The following is a 21,614-nucleotide window of genomic DNA, read 5'->3' as shown; positions in this document are numbered from 1 at the left end:
TGCCACCTTAATGATTTAATTCAGGAACAATAAAGTACAGGACACATCGCACCTACCACCAGTTCTTAGAACTCTCTGATGTTTGTTATTTTAAAGAAAAGTGGTAAATGGTGACTTTTACATGATCTCTGACACATTATCCATGGAGGATAAGGGTACTTTACAACAATGAATGCCCTCCCCAACAATGATTCCCTGAAACTGGCATATTGTAATAATTATCTAAAGGATTAATTTTTTTTTTTTTTTTTTTTAACCATTCCCTCACATCTGGATGATGCACCTAAATTGGCCTTCTCTGCTCCCAGTATTAATGTTAGTGAACTTGCAAGTCAGTACCACTGGGCTGTTTTACCATAAGGCATAACAAATAGTACCACGATGTGTCAGGGGTTTGTTGCAAAGGCTTTGAGCCCTGTTAGAATGCAGGTCCCCCTGACTGTTATATATCATTATATGGATGATATCCTTATTGCAACAGAAACACAGGAGATCATAAAATAGGCTCTTGCTTTAACTGAAGACTCACTATCTCAAATGGAGTTGTAAATAGCACTTGAAAAGGTACAGATATCATCACCAGGTTGTACCTGGGCTGGAGAATTTGTGAACAGACTATTGTCCTGCAACAGGTTAAACTTAAAACTGGTGTTAAGACTTTAAAAGATCTACAGAAACTGTTAGGAGCCATAAATTGGATACAGCCGTTGTTGGGCCTAACTAATGATAATCTGCATAGCTTGTTTGATATTTTATGAAGAGATCCTTCACTGACATCACCCAGAGTACTTACAGAAAAGAGAAACAAGATCTCCACCATATAGCTAATGCCATCTCAAACAGACAAGCATCACAAGTATACGTCACATCACAGGTATACTGCATTCCTTCACAGGACAAACCATCATAGAAAGAGCACACTAAACCTTGAAAGCACTTTTGCAAAAACAAAAAGGGGGAGAGGTCTGGCTCCAGGTCAAGAGCACACTAAACCTTGAAAGCACTTTTGCAAAAACAAAAAGGGGGAGAGGTCTGGCTCCAGGTCAGCCATATGCTCTGCTGTTTCAGTGGGATGAAACACACATGCATTTTTTCCACCAGAATGCCAGGGCAATACAAAACCAATTTTCTTTATCAAGGCATCAGGCTCAAGACATCATTGCAACTTGCTCTGAATATCAGAAAGACTCCATCTCTTCAACAGTGGTGTCAACCCTTGGGGACTCACCTCCTCATAATTATGCCAATCTGATGTCACTCACTTAGCTGCATTTGAAATGTTAAAATATACACATGTGTCTGTTAATACTATTTTTGGAGCACTGCTTGCATCCTACCATACAGTGAGGAGACAAGCCTCTGACTGGCATTCCCCACTCACCGACCGGACAGACCATTGGGGAGAATATGCGTGGCATGCTAAAGTGTTATTACAACAAAAAGGGGGAGATGCAGGGTATCAATCTACACCTCACAAAAGGCTAAATAAGGCATTATATATCATGAACTTTTTAAACATTCCCCTGTCTTACAGGTGCCACCAATTTTGCATCACTTCTCATCACAGATACCAGAATAACAGGAAGTCCAGGGCAAGGCTCAAGTTTTAACAAAAAACCTACAAAGTAGTAACTGAGAAGGACCATATCTTTTAATAACCTGGGGAAGAGGTTATGCTTGTGTCTCCACAGGTCACAGTCTCTGGTGGTTACCAGCAAGTTGTGTGCAACCATACCTGAGGCGTGAGACACAGCCAGCACTCAGGAGCCAACTGTGGGTGCTGTGGATACCCCTGTGCCAACAGTTTGTGGCCTCTTCGACTGATCATTTAAGCAGAATGTCTGAGTAATGTTTGCTACTGCAACAGAACAATACACTATGGTTGCCAACTCTTAATAGAGAAAATGCTAACAGTAATTGCAACTCTTCAATGAAATATATAGGCTTACTCGTCAGTAGTGAAAGATGTAGTTTAGATGAAATGTAGTTATTAATGAGGATGAAATGCTGTAAGAATGTGCGTATTCAACTTTCTTTGTTTAACAATATTAAGAATTAAGAGCTCAAGTGTTTAACCTTATTAGAAACTCCCTTGGTTTTCCTCCTGGAGTGGTGGCCAGGCTCTGGGTGGAACCCAAAAGGAGGATGAAATCAGATGTTTCCGCTCAAAGAAAAGTGCCAGTTATATTGGCCTGTCGATTTGGAGGATGGACCTGCTTGCAGCAACTTTGGATGCCTCACCTACGGATGGACGCATCACGTAGGGTTTCCGGTTTGTGAGGAAGGGCAGTCTAAATCCTTGCTGCACCCAGGGTTCCCCAGAAATTGTGGATCTGAATGTTAGTACCCCATTAAGTAAGTGTGCTACTCCATATTTTCCTTACTGTTTATTTTTGTAGTATTTAGTCATATCCCTTAATTATGGGTAGTGAAACAAGCTCATCTTTTTAACTAGTAATTTTAACTGCTGTATTGTTTTTAGCCTTCTATAAAACTATTTTAAGTGTGCAGTGTCTTTTGAAGTTTGCCTAAACCTTAATTGATACAGCCTTGAAACCAAGTCTTGCAGATGCTGCTGCAAAACAAAGAAAAGTGAGATCTAGGAGGCATCGGTCTGTCAACCTTACATAGCCTCTGACAAACAGCCAGGCTTTGATGAAGAACAGGCCTCAGAAGATAGATAAGAAACTGCGGAGTTGTGCCAAGGTGGCAGGGAAAAATCAATCAGGACAGGAGGCATTTTGCTTAGGCTTAGCACCTGCTGCTGACCCATCTCAGACCTGTTTGATTGGTATGCCATACTTCAGGGCTCAGGACTTTAAAGGGTTTTTTAAAAATAAAGCAAGAATAAATAAGGCAACAGAGGAGCTCAATGGGATGTGTTGGGCATTGTAATAGCATGTTATAGCATGGGAATAGCATGCAAGATCAGGCCTGGGGATGTATACAGTTTGTTGGACGAAAAGCCTGTCTGACTGGCCATCATGCCTGGTATAATCAGACAGTCTGGCTGGGATGGCAAAACGTGACCCCTTCAGCAGTACCGGTAAATGACACTTGGTTTTGTAGTGACACTTACATGATGGGTTTACATCTCGAAGAAGGAAGAATATTTAATAATGATTCAGCTAAAAGGTTATCAATTACTGGATGGTTAAAGGATGTGTTTTTACATGGAATAACAGTTTTAATTGTCATTATAATCTTTTTAATGATGTTAAGCTGTGTGTGGAAGTGTTTTATGAGAACAAGGACTGAACAATAAAAGGGGTCTGGATTGCTCAAAAACAAAAAAGAGGATTTGTGGAGGAATGGCTGGAAAATAATGTACATATGAGCGATCCAGACTGAGTGGCCTCACTGTAACAACAGGCTGTAGCTGTTGTGAAGAACACCTGCAAGGCCAAGGCGCTGAGAAACTGCGTGTGTAGCAAAGAGATAAGGAGGCTGGACTGTGGAAAACAAGATGTTTACCTATCAGGAGATGGCATGTGGACACCACACCAGGACCAAGAGGGCAAAAGGGCACTTGGACAAGTAGTTTTAGCCTATTAGCAATCAAGTAGCTGCGTGTGTACTTTATGGTAGTCTATAAATTACTGTATATCCTTTAATAAACGGGCATTGCTTGATCACATTGATCATGTGCATGTGTTCATCTCTCCCGCATGTGGTGCCTGTGGAATGAGTGCATGAGTGTTTGCTAGTGAGCAGCAAGCTGGACCAGCTGCCAAGTAGGGAGGACCCATGAGATAGCTAAGAGGGCCTGAAATCTCTGCCTGCCCATGAAGAGGGGACGTGACTGTCTGTGCTTGTGTTTATGTGAGTCCTGCATTGTGGGTGCCACTGAAGGCAGCACCTTGTCAGCACCAGTCTCTGTAACCAGCTGTGTCAGTGCCCCATGTCTTTCTGTCCATCCACATCCCTCAGCCCAGGCAGAGACCCTGGGTCCCAGAATGTATTGGACTGGGCTCCAGTGCCCAGACAGAAGGCTCCTCCGTGTTAACACTTATTACCTAAGGGAACCAAGTCAGGAATATCAGGAATATTAGCATTAACAAGCTAAAACCCAGCCCACTTCTTCAGTGATTTAAACTCAAGGGCCAAGCCATAATTTTAATGGCCAGAAGAAATTAGAATATTCTGTAATATAAACACTACTATTTTAATTCAAGCCTGGAAATTTAGAAATACAGTGCAACTATAGTGCCATATGCAGTTTTGACAGAGGTGTGCTGTGTTACACTTAAAGAGACACATGTAACTCAAACACTGCATTGCATGGTTCAGAGACAGTTCTAACAATAAAGCAGCTGCAAAGCGAACGTCAAGCTATAAAAATCTGTGTTTTCAGTCCACGGTCTAGCAAGACAGAAGTAAGATTTTTTTTAAATTTCTAGAAGCTTAAACAAAAATCAAAATGATAAGCACCAGCATTACAGAGGAAAAAGTTTTTTGTTTTTTGTTTTTAAAGCTTACTTATTGAAAAGTATGTGATTTTACTGCTGAAAATGCCATACTGTGTCACTACAGAACAGATTTTATTTCTCACTAGAAGAATGTACTTACATGGTTTGTGCTGCAATTTCAGACATTTAGAATCAACAATAGACTAATTTGTTGATAAGCAACTTAGATCAGTAATACAAAGACTGAAGTAAACTAATCATATTGTTAGAGATGCTTCAACATTGAGAATGAAAATTTGTTTGCTATAGGAAATGCAGTATATCAGATTTACAAGCTAGGAAGAATCTTTATGTATCTTTATGAAGTATCAGCCCTGCAGAGAAGGACTTGGGGGTAATAGTGGATGAAAAATTGGATGTGAGCCAGCAATCTGCACTTGCAGTCCAGAAGGCCAACTGTATCCTGGGGTGCATCGAAAGACGTGTATGGCCAGCAGGTTGAGGGAGGAGAGTCTCTCACACCATTCTGCTCTGGTGAGACCTCACCTGCAGAACTGTAGTCAGCTTTGGTGCCCCTGCTACGAGAAAAATATGGACCTGTTGGAGTAGGTCCAGAGAAGGGTCACAAAATTGATGAGAGGGCTGGAAGACTTCTCCTGTGAAGAAAGGCTGAGAGAATTGGGCTGGTTCAGTCTGGAGAAGAGGAGGGTCCGAGGAGACCTTATTGTGGCCTTTCAGTACTTAAAGGGGACTTACACAAAAAATGTAGAGAGGCTTTTTATGAGGGCCTAGTGATAGGACAAGGGTAACAGTTTTAAACTGAAAGAGGGTAGATTTAGATCAGATACAAGGAAGAAATTATTTACTGTGAAGGTGGTGATACACTGAACCAAGCTGCCCGTAGAAGGTATGGCTGCTCCCTCCCTGGAAGTGTTAAGGGACAGGCTAGATGAGGCTTTGAGCAATCTGATCTAGCTGATGAGGTCCCTGCTATAGGGGGTTGGAACTACATGACCTTGAAAGCTGTCTTTGAACCCAAGGCATTCTATATGGTTCTAGGATTCTTTGATCTTAACAATCCACTTTTCTGAAAATCAATTTGTTAAAAGAACCTCTCAAATAGAGTGTGATGAAAAGCTTACTTGAGTAAAAATAACTGCATGTATTTTTTAATGTTTTCCTCCTGTCACCATAATAAAAGTTATAAATTTTAAATTAATCTTTAATTTTAAGCTGATTTCTACACATAAAGAAAAGCAAGGGAAGAGTTTTATTTAGCTTTTCAAAAGCCATGGTTTCTGAAAATAAGGTCAAGTTGTCCATACTGAGGCATATAATTCAAAATAAACCTCACTACAACTTTTCAAAATGAATCATAACTTTTTTTTTTTTTTAACAGATCTATAGGATAACTTATTGTGCTTTACCACTATTTTGAGCTTATATTGCAATGCATTTCTTTTTTTCACTTCCAAAAGAAAAATCCAGATTTCTAGGTGAGTAATTCAAAACATAATTTCAAAATGAGCAGAGGTTAAGGAAAAAAAAAAAAAAGAAACATCAACAACTTTGGCTTCTGACTGGTAGCTTACCAGACTTGTTAATGCCTATGAAAATGCCTAACTATTACCTGTTAATGCCTATGAAAAATACAGCAGTCTCCTCTTCCCTTGCAAAAACAGGAGGAAAGACCATCATCATTTTGTACACTACACCTTGATTCTAGAAGCACTGTTACAGATCACATGAACAAGCCTATCTTACCTTCAGGTATTTGGTATACTCTTAAGTTTGCCAGGGTTACTGATTTTCTGTCAGCCCTCAAGGCATCTCTTCATAGACAAATGAGTACTTTACAGAACTGTCTGCTGTGATCTAAAAGTATCACAATAATGGAGAAGTTAAGTGATCACACTCACTCTAAACAAAGTATGGGTAGGGTATACACAGTTTCACTCAACCAAATTCTCTGTATGCCTGTGCAAACTCTCCCTGGGTTTTCCCACTGCCTAAACTCCAAGCGTTTCCCCGAGTCAAAGGCATTTATTAAGGTGGAATGCCACTCTAACTCTTCTCTATAGTGGCACATGCACAACTTACACTCGAGTGAACAGTACAAACTGAATCCTGTCCAAGAAGCTACATACTGGTGATCAAAAAAATCAGACTGAACTAGCATTTCACATACTTCTATTTGGCTGTCATGGTTATCATTTATTTGCAAATAAAAGGTCATTTTTTTAACCCCCTTATAACTGCCAGAATTTGAAAAGCAAGGAGCTTTTTTGTAACAGATAGGTTTAATGAGAATTCACTGCCAGGGCTAACTATAATCCTGCGTCTGTCTCTAAAGCACAGCCTACTAAACCTGTACTGTTTTCTTTGTAAAAAGATGCCTGATTGAATGAGACCAGGCTGTAAAATTCCCCTTCAGCTCATGGGTTTCAACATGTCTGATGCACATGGATCAAATCATATCCCTGAAGGAACTCTGCTCTTCACCCTTACCACCCAGATTTCCATATCCACACAGATCACATTCATTTCACTTCCTCATTACAGTGCCTATCGGTTTCTGCAATTTACAAGGAAGAAAATGTTACTTTTACAGATGATTTAGCTCTTCTGCCTTGAACTGGGAAATGAAGACAGAATTACCCTCCAAGCAGAATGAAATAAGAATAACTTCCTATTACCAGAACCACGTCTGTAGAGCTTAAAGACCTTTCTTTCTCTATACAAACTGAAACGTACAGGCAGGAAGAAGAGTTTATTTTTACAGTCTGTCCTAAAAGTTCTTCTCTAAAATAGCATGAATACTCCCATGGACTGCACCTCAGACACTGCAGGACAGATGCAAAGCAGAAAAGTTTCTTATGAAAAATTGCCAAGCAAATTTAAAAAGCTATAGGGTGTGAAAGTGGGAAGGATCACTCACTTATGTAAGAACTGGCCTCTTCAAAGGTGGTACCCTGGACTGTACCAGGCACTTCACTGTAACAGTTACAGAATAATCTGCCTTGGTAGAAGTTTTTCTCTCTCGCTTAACCAAATAGAGATGATATCCCATAGGAGGGTATCCATTCATTTCCTTAGGTCATGCCTCAAGCCATGATGCCTTTATTAGAAAAAGGCAATCCTTCTGAACCTTATTAAGCCTTTGACAAGCAATGGGCTCTGCCTATTATATCTGTTAAAAATAGTCTCCATTTTTATTTGCTGTCTTTTGATCCTGGCTTTACAAGGGAGAATAATTTAGGAGTGATTATATTTCTCCTCATAATGGCCTCATTACTGTCACATGTAGGAGACTATTATGCTATTAATTGTTACATTTCAATAAGCTGTCTGAGTTTCTTCACTTTCACACAAACTCAGACACCATTTATTTCTAAAGGAAAGTTTAAAATTATAATTTTAAAATTTGTATTTTCTCTCACAAGAATGACAATTTTGTATTGAACACATCTGATTTTAGAAACCACTAAAATATTTATATGAAGAAGTGGAAAAATTATGCTGCATAAGTTTTAAGCCTTTCAAGCCTCCTGGAAGCTGTGATTAGATTAAGAAATTCTTCTTTTGACAGAAATCTGTAAAATGCTTCAGGCTATTTTATCTAACTCAGATTCTTCTAGCAACACACTACCCAGCCACATTAAATCTTAAATCAGATATTCAGAAATCTAACAGTATAGCAACTCAAAATAAACAGATTTTAGGAAAGAATCCTTCCAAAATAATACATGCAAATTATGTATTTTTTGTTAGTCTGAAAGTAAATGTGAAGTAAAAGGCTACCATGCCCAGAAATTAAAGACTTTTTAGTTCTTTGAAGTAATCAACAGTGAAGGAAACATCTTTTTTTTTTTTTTTTGTCAATTAATACCACTGTTCTAAAGTTAGACTAAATAATTTATTTTCTAAAGTCACCCAAGTTGTACAGATGCACTCTGAGGTAGCAGACAGACCTCAACAGACATTCACAGGTTTTGAACCTGAGAGTTCAGAATTCTTGTTACTCAGTTCCAATACTACTATTGTAGTATGGTGCTTTTCTGCACAATGGATAGGAAATACCTGTGCTGGTTCTGAAATGTAAGTACGTATTTTAACATGACACTGCTTAACAAGAGCTGCACACTGCTTAAAAGTTTTATGCATTTTCTCCACAAGCCACTTACATATATTCTGCTTACAGTTTAAATTTTAAAGTCTCATTTTAATGTGTTGGATATATCCCATCTCATCCTAAACTCCGTGGCAGAAACTGAGCATGTAACATCAAAAGCAAACCATGCCTACATAGATATCAAAGGTCTGCTCCCAAATCTGCGAATACTTGTCATATCTAGAACTTTAACAAACAAGATTCTTCAGTGGCCTGATACTATCTCCGACATGAAGATGATGCTAAGAAAGGGAAATTCCTCCGTGTCTTAGCTTTACTCATATTGCTTGCACATCCATCAATATATAGTCCCAAGTACTGTTGCTGGTTATTATAAAAGATTGTTGTTCTCTAGGTGAGAAGAGTGAAGAAGGACAAGTAGGAAATCAGTCAACATATCCCTTTTCCCATTTTACCGAAAACGACTCTCAAAGAAAGACAGGTTTTGCCTTTCCTGGTTTACAGATGAAGCAACTGAATCACATACTCACTTCTTGTGTGTGAGGTCCAGACCACTGTTGACTATTCCCTCCACCTTGACATTTTTCTGTCCACAAATATTTCCGTAACTGTCATATCCTGAAAGCAGTCTTGCAGCTGCTCCTGTAGCTATTGAAAATCCACATATAAAACCCTGGAGGAGAAAAAAACCCCACAGTTTAGTAATACTCTGACAGCTGGGAAAAGCCACTTTAATTCATTTGTTTCTAAGCAGGGGTCCTTTAAAAATTCTTTCAGACTGAAAAAGACAAGGACCATCCACAGAGAACTGTTGTGCAATTATAAAATTGAATGCAAGCCAAAAGAGTATTCAGACATCTAACACTGCATATTATCCAAGCATAGTTAAGAATCTTGTAGGTGGTTTTTTTGAGATTCATACTGTCAGCAAGTGGTGCATGAATCAGAAGGGAGGCCAAGGGCAGGTAGTGAAGGAGAGCTACAAGCAGAGCTGGAGTTGTCAAGGGTTAGCATGCATCTTACAGGATTCCAGACAGTCCAGATCTTCCTGCCTTTTTTTTTTCCTTCAAATTATGTGCTTTCAAAGATAATCTAGAATGAAGAAGCTTTTCTGACATGTTCCTTTTAAGAAAATCCTCTGAAGAAAGTGACCAGATCAAGGCCACTATGGTTCCAGATGCTGGGTTCAAATGCAGGAAAGAAACAAGACACAGAGCAAGAGAATGCAAAATGGCTCAGACTAATGTAGAAAATAACCAATGTCAGGCAGGTCTTGCTGCGAACTGTCAGAGATATTGCACTAGCAAAAACAGTATCAAAGCAGTGATTATGCAAACAGGAGACTTGTCCAAAAGAATCATTAGTTTTGTAGCAACACCACTGACAGGGAGAAGTGAACCATCAGATCACTCCATCAATGAACTGTTTTTACAGATGAGGCAAGTGAAGGTTTAAAAAGGGGAAGCAGAGTTACCAGCTGAGACAAATGTATGGAGCAACAGATAGCAGCAACAGGACCACATGAGATGATGACAACAGGTAATGAAGTCATAATGGAACAGTTAGTTTTTGGGTGGTTTTAAAGGTCTGAAGATACAGAAGAGTGACCTTTTCTGATGGACACACTGACTTTCTAGAGAAATTTCAGACAGCAAGCTGGTCATTATCTTTCTCTTGCCCATGCACTAATGCACTTATAGGCTTAATACTCAAAGTGAAAACAAGGACAAAATAAGCAAAAGGGTATCACAAGTAATAATTAAAGCTGATTTCCAGCACTTACTTTCAGCTTCTTGGATCCCTTACTAGTCTGTAAATGACACATACAATAGTACTTAGATTCTTGGCTAGTTCAGTAATTTTTTCCCTACAGACAGGGTAAGGGAAGACATGCAATTCTTCCCCCTCTAAGCTAATTTAGAACAGTGAAGCCTCTTGACCCATCATGATACCTGACCCTTCAAGTGAAGCCCCCTAGAACTCCTAACATGGCATCTGACCCAACAGGATAATTGCTCTGTATATCATACTGCTTAGACAGGAAAATCTAGGACACTCACACACAGCAGACTAATTTATAATTGAGGAGCAGGTAGATACAGACTGAGTAAGCAGGGAACATCAAAGGCAGTAAGACAACCACAAAAAAAAAAAAAAAAAAAAAAAAAAAAAAAAAAAAAAAAAAAAAGGTGCTTGTTTCAGGAAGTACTGTGCTTTTTACATTTTCAAGATATTCACATTACAGTGTTTAAATCATACATGATCTGTATGATTTAAACAAAATACTATCATCTTTGTTGTTGAAGCACAGCCAAAACAAAACACTTTGGGGAAAGAAAAAGCAATTTTTCAGTAGAGTAATTCCAGAGACCAGAGAACATGGGACAGTGGAAAAGGAAGATGACAGCACAAAAGTCCCAACCTCCTAAGGGCTACTGCTTACAACACAGCAGTACAAGACAGTGACAGACATTCTGTTCAGAAAGAACACGAAACAAAACAAGATAAAAAGAGGTGTATTTCTAGTTTTCACTAATCTGCCACTTTTGGAGGCTTGAGTTTTTTTAATATGAAGTGCACAATGTTGTGTGTCTTGGAAAAGGTGATGGTTTCATCACACAAGGACAAAGCTGGGATAACTTGGAAAGAAAGATCTTACTAGTACTAATATGGTTGATAATAGGAGGTGCTTCTACTAAGCATCCGAGAAAAAAAAAAAAAAAGCCAATTGTTTAATATTCCAAATCTTTGTTTATGAGCAAGGTGTCTACTGTGATTTCACAGAATGGTTTTCCAGACTCAAAGCTATTATTTCTGGGACATCCACAGTCCCGTAAGTTATATGAATCCAGTGATACCTCACCATGCTGAAAATAACTTACAAATGAAACTGGAGTTTCAAGGGAAGAGGAGCTGGAGAAAGAATTGGCATAAACAATAAATCATGTATCCCAACCAAAGACCCATATGCACCCAATTCTGTTCTACAGGTGATGGTTGCCATATAAGTATACCTGACCTTACCCAGTGAGTTACTGAAGGTTTTAAAAATTCTCTTTCATGAATTCAAACTCGTCAGCTCTTCAGAATCCTTTTTTCACTCACCATTCCTATGCAGAAGAGGATGAATAAAAGCAGCCATGGTACATCTGTGCAACTGTGGTCCTCCAGAGGCTTCCACTCTCGCTTGGAGCTCTTCTGTGAGAAGAGAGAGATGAGGTTAAAAACGCTTTTAAAAATTATCTTCTGCTCATAATAGAAAAAAGCAGAAAAATATTTTTCAAGACACTAACATAAAGCAGGAGTTCTCTTTAAACTCCAACATAGCTGAAGCAGCTTGGTGAAAAAACTTAAGAGTAAGGCTCATGAAATATACTTCAAAGAAGCATCTCCACTGGAATCTAGATTGACAAAGAATTGTTTATCCAGAAAACAGGTAATTTTCCCAGGAATTTTTGGTATTCATCCACAAAACAGGTTATTTTCATTTATTTTTTTATTAATAGAAAAGAGAAACTAATGGCATGCAATCAACAATATCTGCTATTGCAGTCTTCCACAGCTACCTTCCTGTAACCTGCTTTCTGAGAGGATAAAAGATTAAACTTTTCAACAGCTCCTACGTTTTAAAACATTACTGGCAGTGCACATAGAAAGGAGGTAATAAATTGCTATTAAAGAAACAGTTCTCTACCCACCAAAAGACAGCTGAGATTAACATTTCAGCAAAGAAATCCCTAGTCAGTACTGCCCAGGCGCCAGATGGCAGCTCTATTGCAAAGGGAGCTGTAAGCAGTTCAAATAGTTACTGCTCATGAGGCAAAATTTCTCACGTGTATAAACTGCTAAGATAATTAAAGTCTGTTAAAAACAGTCATTTGCCATCTAGGCAAAATGTTTTTAAGAAAAGAATGATTATTGGCTATAGCACAAAACTAACCACTGTATCAGAATTCATCATAAGAAAAATATTAATTATATGTACTTTAAAAAATACAGTTACACAGACAAGCTTTTTCAATTAGTTCCCAAATACTAACTGTTCACATATGTCTACTAAGATTCAAAAAATGCACACTGTTTTTATACTTGAGGAAGAAAGACTGATACAGGTAGAATACAGAATAGCTCTCTTCAGAGACAGAGCACAAGTAGTAACCTATTCAAATTTTTACTTTCTTTTTTCTCTCAAGACTCTGAAGCATCTTCAACACTTTGTTGACAAGATAGAAAGTGTCAGTACTGAATTAAAACAGAGTGGTTGGATGAAATGTCAACAGCTTTTATCTCCAGTATGTTTTTGCACATTTTAACCAAAAAAAGCAATAGTATGTAACTCATGTGATATCAGCAAGGTGGTTTTTTTGGTATTTAGGACTTTGGGTTTTTATAATTGACAAGCACAAAGCAACCTTTTCAAACACTACCATTAGAAAACTATGAACTGGGTACAATATAAGTTAAATCTTGCATGCACCATGTTTCAAAAACGACAGTTTTCTAAGTAGTCTGATTTAGCATTAGGGAATTTCATGCTACTTTTGCAGTCTTGTATTAAGGAAGTTCCACTTGCAGATGTTATATTTATATTTTTAATTGAAACTGTGCAAGTTCACTCTGAGTTCTGAACAGTCAAACTTCTTAATCATTAGTGAGAGCTGCTAAAAGGTCACATTATGCACTACTACACTCATTCAACAAAACTGTCTTCTGATCCTGGTGGTTCACACTTTAACACACTATTCAAATTTGCAACAAGATTGTGTCATTTATATTGTTATAATTAGCAGAATAACAATTGCATAAAATATGTAAACTTTGTGCTTCCTACTCCTGAATCCACTCCAAGAACTCTGGATTCTTTAGCAATTTACTTTTCTTTACAAACACTAGAGATAAATTTCACCTATAGCTGCACCTTATGAGTAAGATGCCTTTCACAAAAGAGGGAGCAATAAGATGCATCACATAATGTGGTTTGTTTTGTTGGCGTTTTTTTATCCTCTCTGTACCATCTGCAAATAAAATCTTTTAATAGGATCTTTAAAAGCCTCTGGACATCTTCTGGAATAGCTTTGGAAGATTTAGGTTGTCTGACTAGTCCCGTTTACCATAAGTAATCCATTTTATTTACTCAGTGGACTGCAATTTATATGTCAAAAAGAAACTTTAAATGCCATGTTGTAGCACATAGTTAGAAGGTTACCCATGAGGAATTTATTTTGTGTCCATAGTTTTTACTCTGCTCCAAAACATAATTTAAAAAAAGAGAAAGGTATTTTAAACAAAAAGTATGCTTGGAGGCAATTCAAAAGGCACTAGATAGTTACAAAACTCCAATTTAGCCACATAGCATACTATTATAACATGGTATGAAATTATACATCTTTAGAACAACACCCTTCTCCAGTAGCCTCTCCAGACCTTGCTACACTCCCAAGCTAGCTGCCATTATCTATCTGCTGTTTCCTTCTCGGTTGTTTCCTTGTATTCTGGATTCCCACTAAATCTTTTGATAGCTTTACAGTCCTTCGTCCTCATCTTTGAAGTTGGTGTCTATGTCTCTCTAGTGACTGCTGCCCACTCCTTGTCCACTCTACAACCTTAGACAGTGGTAGTCATGCTTGAGCAACACAAATTGCTGATCTACGGCCAACATAAGGTCTAACAAATGTTGTTTGTTCTGCAGTCTGGAAACTATGCTTTGTCTCCATTGTAATTGAAACACCACAAAATTTTAGCAAACATGGTTTGCCTGTAATCCTAAATCAGCACTTCTACAGATTTCAGCCTTTCCCCCATACAGATTAAGAGTCTACAGTATTTGCTGATGCAAGAAAGCTAGATAACCTAGAGGAAAGAGAATATTTTTGGAAATTGATTCATTTTAAGTTTTCTCTTAAAACAGTGTTTTTGTAATTTATGCTATGCTCTCTATAGATATTCTTGCCATTAACAAAGCACAGGACTACCTGTGCAGTATTATGACAGCACAGAGAATCTATCAGCACAGCAGCACTATCAGTCAAGATTGGAAGCACACAAAAGAGCCTGTCTCTCCAAAACAAACTTGCAGGTTGGAAACACTTTTCCTGCCCATAAAAGCTCTTTTGTGTTGATTTTAAGAGTTACTCAAGAACCCAAATGAATACGTTCAGAAGTTTACATCTGTCCATTTTGCAGAAGACTTAGCAAACTCAATGCTTCTCAAAACCAAATGAGAACTGTTGGCTGCAGCACAGTTTTATAATTACATCTTAATTCCACACCTAGAAAGTTGGATGTCTGAAGTTAGGCTTTCTCTTGGAGAAGAGAAGCATGAAGAACGCCAAAACATTAGCTGTTGGCTTTACTAGTTGAATTCAGAGCTACATGGTCACAAGACAGAAACTATATGTATGTAAACACAAAATAAAAAGTGGCTATTTTTTTGGTATTCGTGGCATCCAATCATTTCAGAATAAACAAAGAAACCTCCCCCTCCAGACGTCTTTACCCCTGCCACTTCCAAAATATACCTTTGCAGCACCAAATAGCAGGTCTGAATTTATGCCTCTTCCACATCCTGTAATATACTACTTTACAGGTATCAGCATAGCACAAAACCAATGGTTACCACTTTCACTGTGGATTGCAATAGCTGTACTGCATACTACCACACAAGCCCTCACATGCCCCACCAGAGCATAAGAGCAAAAAAAAAAGTGTAAAAATATGGCACATCAGTAGGAGGCTACAGATGCAAGGAGTTACAGGGAATTTTTGTAAACACAAAAGGTCTCAGGCAACGTACAATTTGGGAGTGACGTGACAGAAGCAAGAAGCCAAGAAAAGAACATCTGCAGTGTTATATATATATGGATGGGTAAGCAGCAAAAAATGGAATTTGCCATCAATAGAGGATGTTGTAACATCATGAGAAAGGCAGAGAAAGAAATCCTAAAATCTTGTGGTGATCAGATTGTATGTTTCAGGAAGAAAAAAATGAAGCTACTGCTGAGGAAGATGGGATGAATTAAAGAGAGCCCAGTGAATAACTGGCCTCACTAACATCCACTGGATGAAAAGGAGATGCAGGGAGAGGTTAGACTCTAGGCTTTACTTCAGCTAGTGAGTTTAAGTTAGCAACTGAAGAGTATAGGACTATTCCAATTTGCATATGAACACACTGGTTATAAGGATACAGTCATGGCTTCATTCAGTTAGTTAAGGGCAAAAAATAAAACCAAACCAGAATGAACTAATACAACCCTCACATTTTTCAGCCCCAAACAAGTCTCAGAAGCCACCCCGGACAAAGAATGTCCCATCAAATCCTGTAGGAAGATTCACTAGTCATGAGGACGAGCAGTCTTGCAAACTGCTAATCTAACTACCGTACACAGTGTTAAGAAAGCAAAGAGAAGACAAAATTTTAAAGCAATGTCCACAACCAGCAAAGCCAAACCAAATTAAACTTCATGAGATATTAGTTACATGAGCTGTGCTGTTCTGGCTGAAGAGAAGGCTTCCAAGTGCAGGTGCTCCAAACCCCTGGAAGGTCCACATCCAGGACAAATTGTTCATTACCCCTCCTCATAAGTAATGTTAGTAAAACCTTACATGCAGATGAAACATAGTGACCCAATATTCTTCTACTTCAGCATTTAAGTTTCAATCAGTCTACTTCAAAAATAACAGAAAATGAGACAGAAAAGTTGAAATAGTTTTTAAACAGATGTGCACAAATAATTTTGACTTCCCTCTTGACAAGCAATAAATTCTCTAGTTTTAGTTTGTTTTTTTCTTTCAACCTGTTTCTAACACAAGACAAAGATGCTGCAAAACATCAAGTTTCCCATTTGCAGATATTGAGAATAAGCTTTCATATTTTCTACACTTAGAAATGGCCAGGTTTTTTTCTATTAAATACTGAATACAAAACATAGCATTTTGACTCATCCATCTAAACAATCAGGCCTAGATTTACAAAGATTTTTCAGATCCTAGAACACTCAGACACTTCAGCATTTGGCCCATTTGCCCCTTAGCAGCTCATACCATGCTTTAAGGATGTGACTTTTCAGACCACATACTACTTCTGAAACTTCTGTAGGTTTAACTGGTGGGTTACAGTACTGCCAGGCACTAACCTAGTGCATGAAACTTCACCACTGATTTCACCATTTATATTCATTCATTATTTGACCTTTCCTTAAAGACTGGATAAATGGACAAAATTAATCCATCCACTACTCTCCCCTCCCTAATGCACACTGAATTTTTAAAGACTTCTAGCCCTTAGTCTCCTTTCTGTATTACATCCACCTTCCAAGTTTTTAATATTTCATGCAACTGCATGTCTTTTATAAAGATTTCCTAAGGTAATTTATAAAATTTTAGAAAATTTAAAATGCATCTTCCTTTCACAGACCTGTTTTGTTAGGCTGTCAATTATAAACACTGACATGAATATATGAACTCCTGTTTGTTCCTCAAAATAGTGTCTGTGACTACTCTTTTCAGTGGGACATAGGTTTATTTTGTTTTTTAAGCATAGAACCTAGCTAAAAACCAAACTGATAGCTCTAGAAGCCATGGAACTAACTAAGATTGATTTCTTCTGGTCTTTCTGCACAGCACAATCAGATCATCTGATATCTAACAAAGGTAAAGTTCTGATCATAGTTCTTCATGAATTGGGAACAATTTCTGATTTTTTTTTTCCTTCTCATTTAGGTTTTCTGATATTTAAGAATAACCCAGTTTTTGTAACCACCCCTTTATCTGTGACAATGGTTTGACCTCAAGGCTTTCAATAAGCTCACAGGAATGCAATAGAACCTTTCAATCAACTATCGCTGCTGAATTAACTATCACTGTCAAGTTAGCTAAATTGGATCAATGATTTTGAACAGTTATTGGGGAGGGGGGGAACAACAAGTAGTATCTTGAAACCATGGAATGTGTATAATTTGTGACCAAGACTTTTTTTTTTTTTTTTCAAACCTAAATTACCAGCAGTTTAAATTACTACAAAAGGATTACACAAGTTAACTTTTAAAATACCTTTAATTTAGGTTTTTTTGTTCTGCAGAGAGTCACTGTAGAAAAACTTGGAACAGTCATTTTTATAATTTCTAACTAGTTTCAATAATGATAAGAAGTTACTGAAAATTCTGGGTTGCAAGTATTTTAGTTTTGGGTTTTGGGTTTTTTTTTTAATGAAAGTATAGTTTTTACTGTACTTTTAAAAACATTCAGGGATATTATTACTGATGTGGCAGTTTAATATAATTTATTATAAAACCCCATCCTAAGAACCCCATTCTCCTAATTACATCCCCTTTCAATTCTGTGTTGTTTTATCAACTTGACGTAACATCGGGATTCAGAGTACATGCGACTGTAGCTCAATACAGGAGAGTAAACAGAAATGATTACTGTTTGTATATGTAAATCAAGGAATTCAGAAATCACTGTGTAGCTATGTATCTACATAGGAGACAAACAGCCACAGTGTGCACACAGCATTAATAAATAGTTCTTAGAGGCAAAAAAAAAAAGATACTCATCCTGACCAAGATCTTTTGTGGGACACTGCCACCAAATCCTGAAGAACCTATCTTTCCCAGAATGAAGGCTGGTTCTGATAAAAGTGTCAGAGATTCAGCTGATTGTATGAATAGGATTCAGCTTACTCCAACAGCATAGTGAATATAGAAGACAGCCATTTTACACCTACTGTGCAAGTTCAGTGCTTCAGAACTGCTCAGTCCATTTGCAATACTGTACACACCACAAAATGACATGTAATGCATAGTCCACTCTTGCGTTCTCCTTGGGAAATGGGCAAGTCAGGTTAAAGAGGTTGCTACCAGGAAGTCATCCGGTCCAGAAGTTGTCTTGCAGGTTAAATTTAAAAGCATGATTCACATGCTATTGAAACATACCCACACTGTCAAAAAAGACAGTTCTTGAAATATTTGTCAGTGTTTCCTAATGACCATTTAAGAAGGTTATTCTTTACTCATTTCACCTATCTTCATGAGCTAAAGAACAGTCCTAATCACACACTAGCCTCTACCATGAAGCATACTACATATGAAAAAGAGGAACCATAATTTACTAGTTTACAAAAATGTTTCCAACACAAGTTTCTTCAGTTTATTAGAGAATTTTTCTGTTTCTGTTTTCTGCATTTTCTGTCCAAGACATGTCACGACTTTCTACACTATTCAGTTAAGAGAAGAACTAGCAGCAACTGTGTATCATCCTAATGAAACTTCTTCCACCTCTGAACAGGTCTTAATTCTACAGCCTAAACAGGAAGAGGAAAGGAGTCCTGACCCCAAGCATTAATTAGGATGTTTCTAGATTACTCTAACCTTAACCCTACAACCAAGATGTAAGTCCCCTATTCCATAAGCAGCTGCAGCCATTTTGACATCAAACTAAATTACTTGCCATTCATCTCATTATGTTAAACTGTGGTAAGATGACCAGTATATTGCATCTGAACTACTTTTGAACACAAAGTGGTTAAAACATAAATGATACCAATTATAGGTGTTGACTAGGCGTGTTTCACTATAAACATGAATCAGGAACTACTTCATGAAAAACAGAGCATTCCCCTACATACACAAGCAAGGCAACTTAGTAAATAATGACTGATTTGAACAAGTGTATGAAGTATCAGAATGTAAAATTAGCAAGTTGTTTCACATTTTCAAACAAAAGCATTAGGCAGCTTTTAACATGTTAAATACACTGTATAGAGGAATTCATACTGAGAGGGAAGGAAAACACATGGACATTTTCTAACACCTTCATAAATAAATGAGCCTACAGTCCCTGACAATGCCAATATGAAGGTCTGTGTTTGTTACCTCTAGGGAGAATGAAGTCTATAATTATTCTAGGGTCTTCTATTACTCTGAAGATTGAATGACACTGTTCCTAAACTAGCCACAAAAAAAACCCAAACCCCACAAAAACCCCAGACTCACTTTCCCACACAAATACACTTCTCTATATAAAATCTTCATGTGGTGAATGCACTCTGTTTAAGTGTCCAACACAAACTCTTAAAACGTTAAAACTATCTTCAGTTCATGCTGACTGATTATACAGCAAATTATTGGTATGCCTCCATTACTAGAGGAGGAACAGACACCAGAAACTCAGACTTTCACTCTACTAAACTATACCAGTTCCCTGGAAGAATAAAATATGCTCTATCAATAAAACTATCTCCATAAACACACCAAAAACATTCTTAGTGTTGACTTGTCCTGAATCTACCTCTGAGGAAGGGCAGTATTGCTCCTACCCCAAATATCCTGCTGATGATTGCATTCTCATGGGAGGCAGACACTTGAATTCACCCAGACTTAACAGAACCAAAGCCATGTCTCCTATTTCCAGGAGCAAGTGAGCTTGTCACTGTAATGCTATTAGAGCTACAAGTGGCAGTTGTCTCTAGAAAGAGTGCAAGACAAGCACACTGTTCCCTGGAAGTGCTCTTCATTATGACACCATCCACTGGATAACAAAGCCAAAAGCCTCTGAGAAACTCCAAAAGGGACTACTTCACAGACCATGCAAATCACATGGTTTTGTGGAATTTCTCCTTCAATCTCATTCCAAAATGCTTTAGTTTTCAATGTACTGCAAAGCAGATGTTAGTCATGCTTTTGGATTTTACCGAGATCCACATGCCAGTACTTTACATATAAGCACCCATGTTCTCATTTGACTAATAATACTACATCACCACTTGCTCTCCAACACTCTGTCCACTGAAAAAATGCATCTGCTCTTTATAAGTATGAAACTCAGAGTTTCTGCTAGGAAAAGTTTTCTGATGGTGTAATACTCCTTTAAAGTTACCCACCAAAGGGTAATGAATTTATACTTTGCTTGTCTTCAGAGACTAAGCATAAGTAATTCACTGTGTTCACATCTGCTACTGCACTGGTGTTCTCATACTCCCCACACAGCATTTATAAGTTTTCAACATAATGTAAACAAAATTAAGAGCACGTAAGACAGCACTTACAACATTACCGATGGTGTAACATAAAAATGTTTACCCTGAAAACTCACATGTGGAGACTTCACTTATGAATCTGATATATGCTGTATTGTGTATCATCTTCCACTCATCTTTCTAGTCAACTCTTACTAAACATCACTTCTAAAACTGCTTTATTACAATGTTTCCACCTCAGTCTACAACTTAAATATTTATCTTGAAACATAACACAGCTGATTAAATAAAGAGCTGACAAGATCAGCACACTTGATGAGGTTTTGAAATTTTAGAAATAAGGTCATCTGCAAATAAAAGGCCAATTTTTAATCCTCAAAAGTATTCAGTAATGTGCTGGGTTGTGTGGCAGGGGTTTTTGGTAGTGGGGAACAGGACTACAGTGGTGGCCCCTCTGAGAAGTTTCTTGAAGATCCCCCAGCTCCAAGTCAGACCTGCTCCTGGCCAAGGCCAAGCCAATTAGGGGTGGCAGCCATGCCTCTGTAATAATGTATTTAAGGAGAACCTGGGAGGAGGAGTTGTGAGAACACCTGTGTGAACATCAAGGTCAGAAGAAGAAAGGAAGAGGAAAGGGGAGAGGTGCCCTGGAGAAGAAACCCCTCTCTGTATCCCACGGTGAGACAGCAGGCCACTCCTCCTGCCACCTGTGGAGGTCACCGGTGGAGCCGATGCTGACCTGCAGCCTGTGGCTGACCCCACACTGGGGCAGGCAGCTGCACCTGAAGGAGGCTGCAACTTTGAGGGAAGAAGCAGCCCCCACTGTTGTTCGGCACTGGGAGGAATGCAGTATGCAGGGGTGACCTATGACAGAGCAGCACAGGAACAGCTGCAGCCCATCGAAGAACTCACAACAAAGAAGGTTCATGGAGGACCATCTCCATGAGAGGGGAACCACACTGGAGCAAGGAAGAAGGCAAGTCCTCCTCCTGAGGAGGAGGGAGCAGCAGACTGATAACATAACCCCATCCCCTGCCCCTTGCACCGCTGTTGAGGGAGGAGGTAGAGAGATAGAACAAAAACTGAGGCCGAGGTACAAGCT

General features: G+C 38.4%; 1 protein-coding gene across 3 annotated transcripts in view; it reads right to left on the bottom strand.

The window, feature by feature from the left end:
• SLC44A1 (solute carrier family 44 member 1) overlaps positions 1-21,614 on the bottom strand; it is a 93,173-nt gene that overhangs the window by 63,866 nt on the left and 7,693 nt on the right. For 2 of the 3 annotated variants that reach the window (XM_026866183.1, XM_026866185.1), the window contains exons 2-3: positions 11,647-11,739; positions 9,072-9,214 (exon numbers count right to left, since the gene is read on the bottom strand). In XM_026866183.1, the coding sequence (XP_026721984.1) occupies positions 9,072-9,214; positions 11,647-11,739 (236 nt within the window). The remainder of the gene's footprint in view (positions 1-9,071; positions 9,215-11,646; positions 11,740-21,614) is intronic. The other variant, XM_026866184.1, reaches the window with a different exon arrangement.

The sequence above is a fragment of the Athene cunicularia genome, assembly GCF_003259725.1.
Source record: "Athene cunicularia isolate RWA chromosome Z unlocalized genomic scaffold, athCun1 chrZ_part2, whole genome shotgun sequence".
Lineage (NCBI taxonomy): Eukaryota > Metazoa > Chordata > Aves > Strigiformes > Strigidae > Athene > Athene cunicularia.
This window is presented reverse-complemented; position numbering and strand designations above follow the sequence as displayed.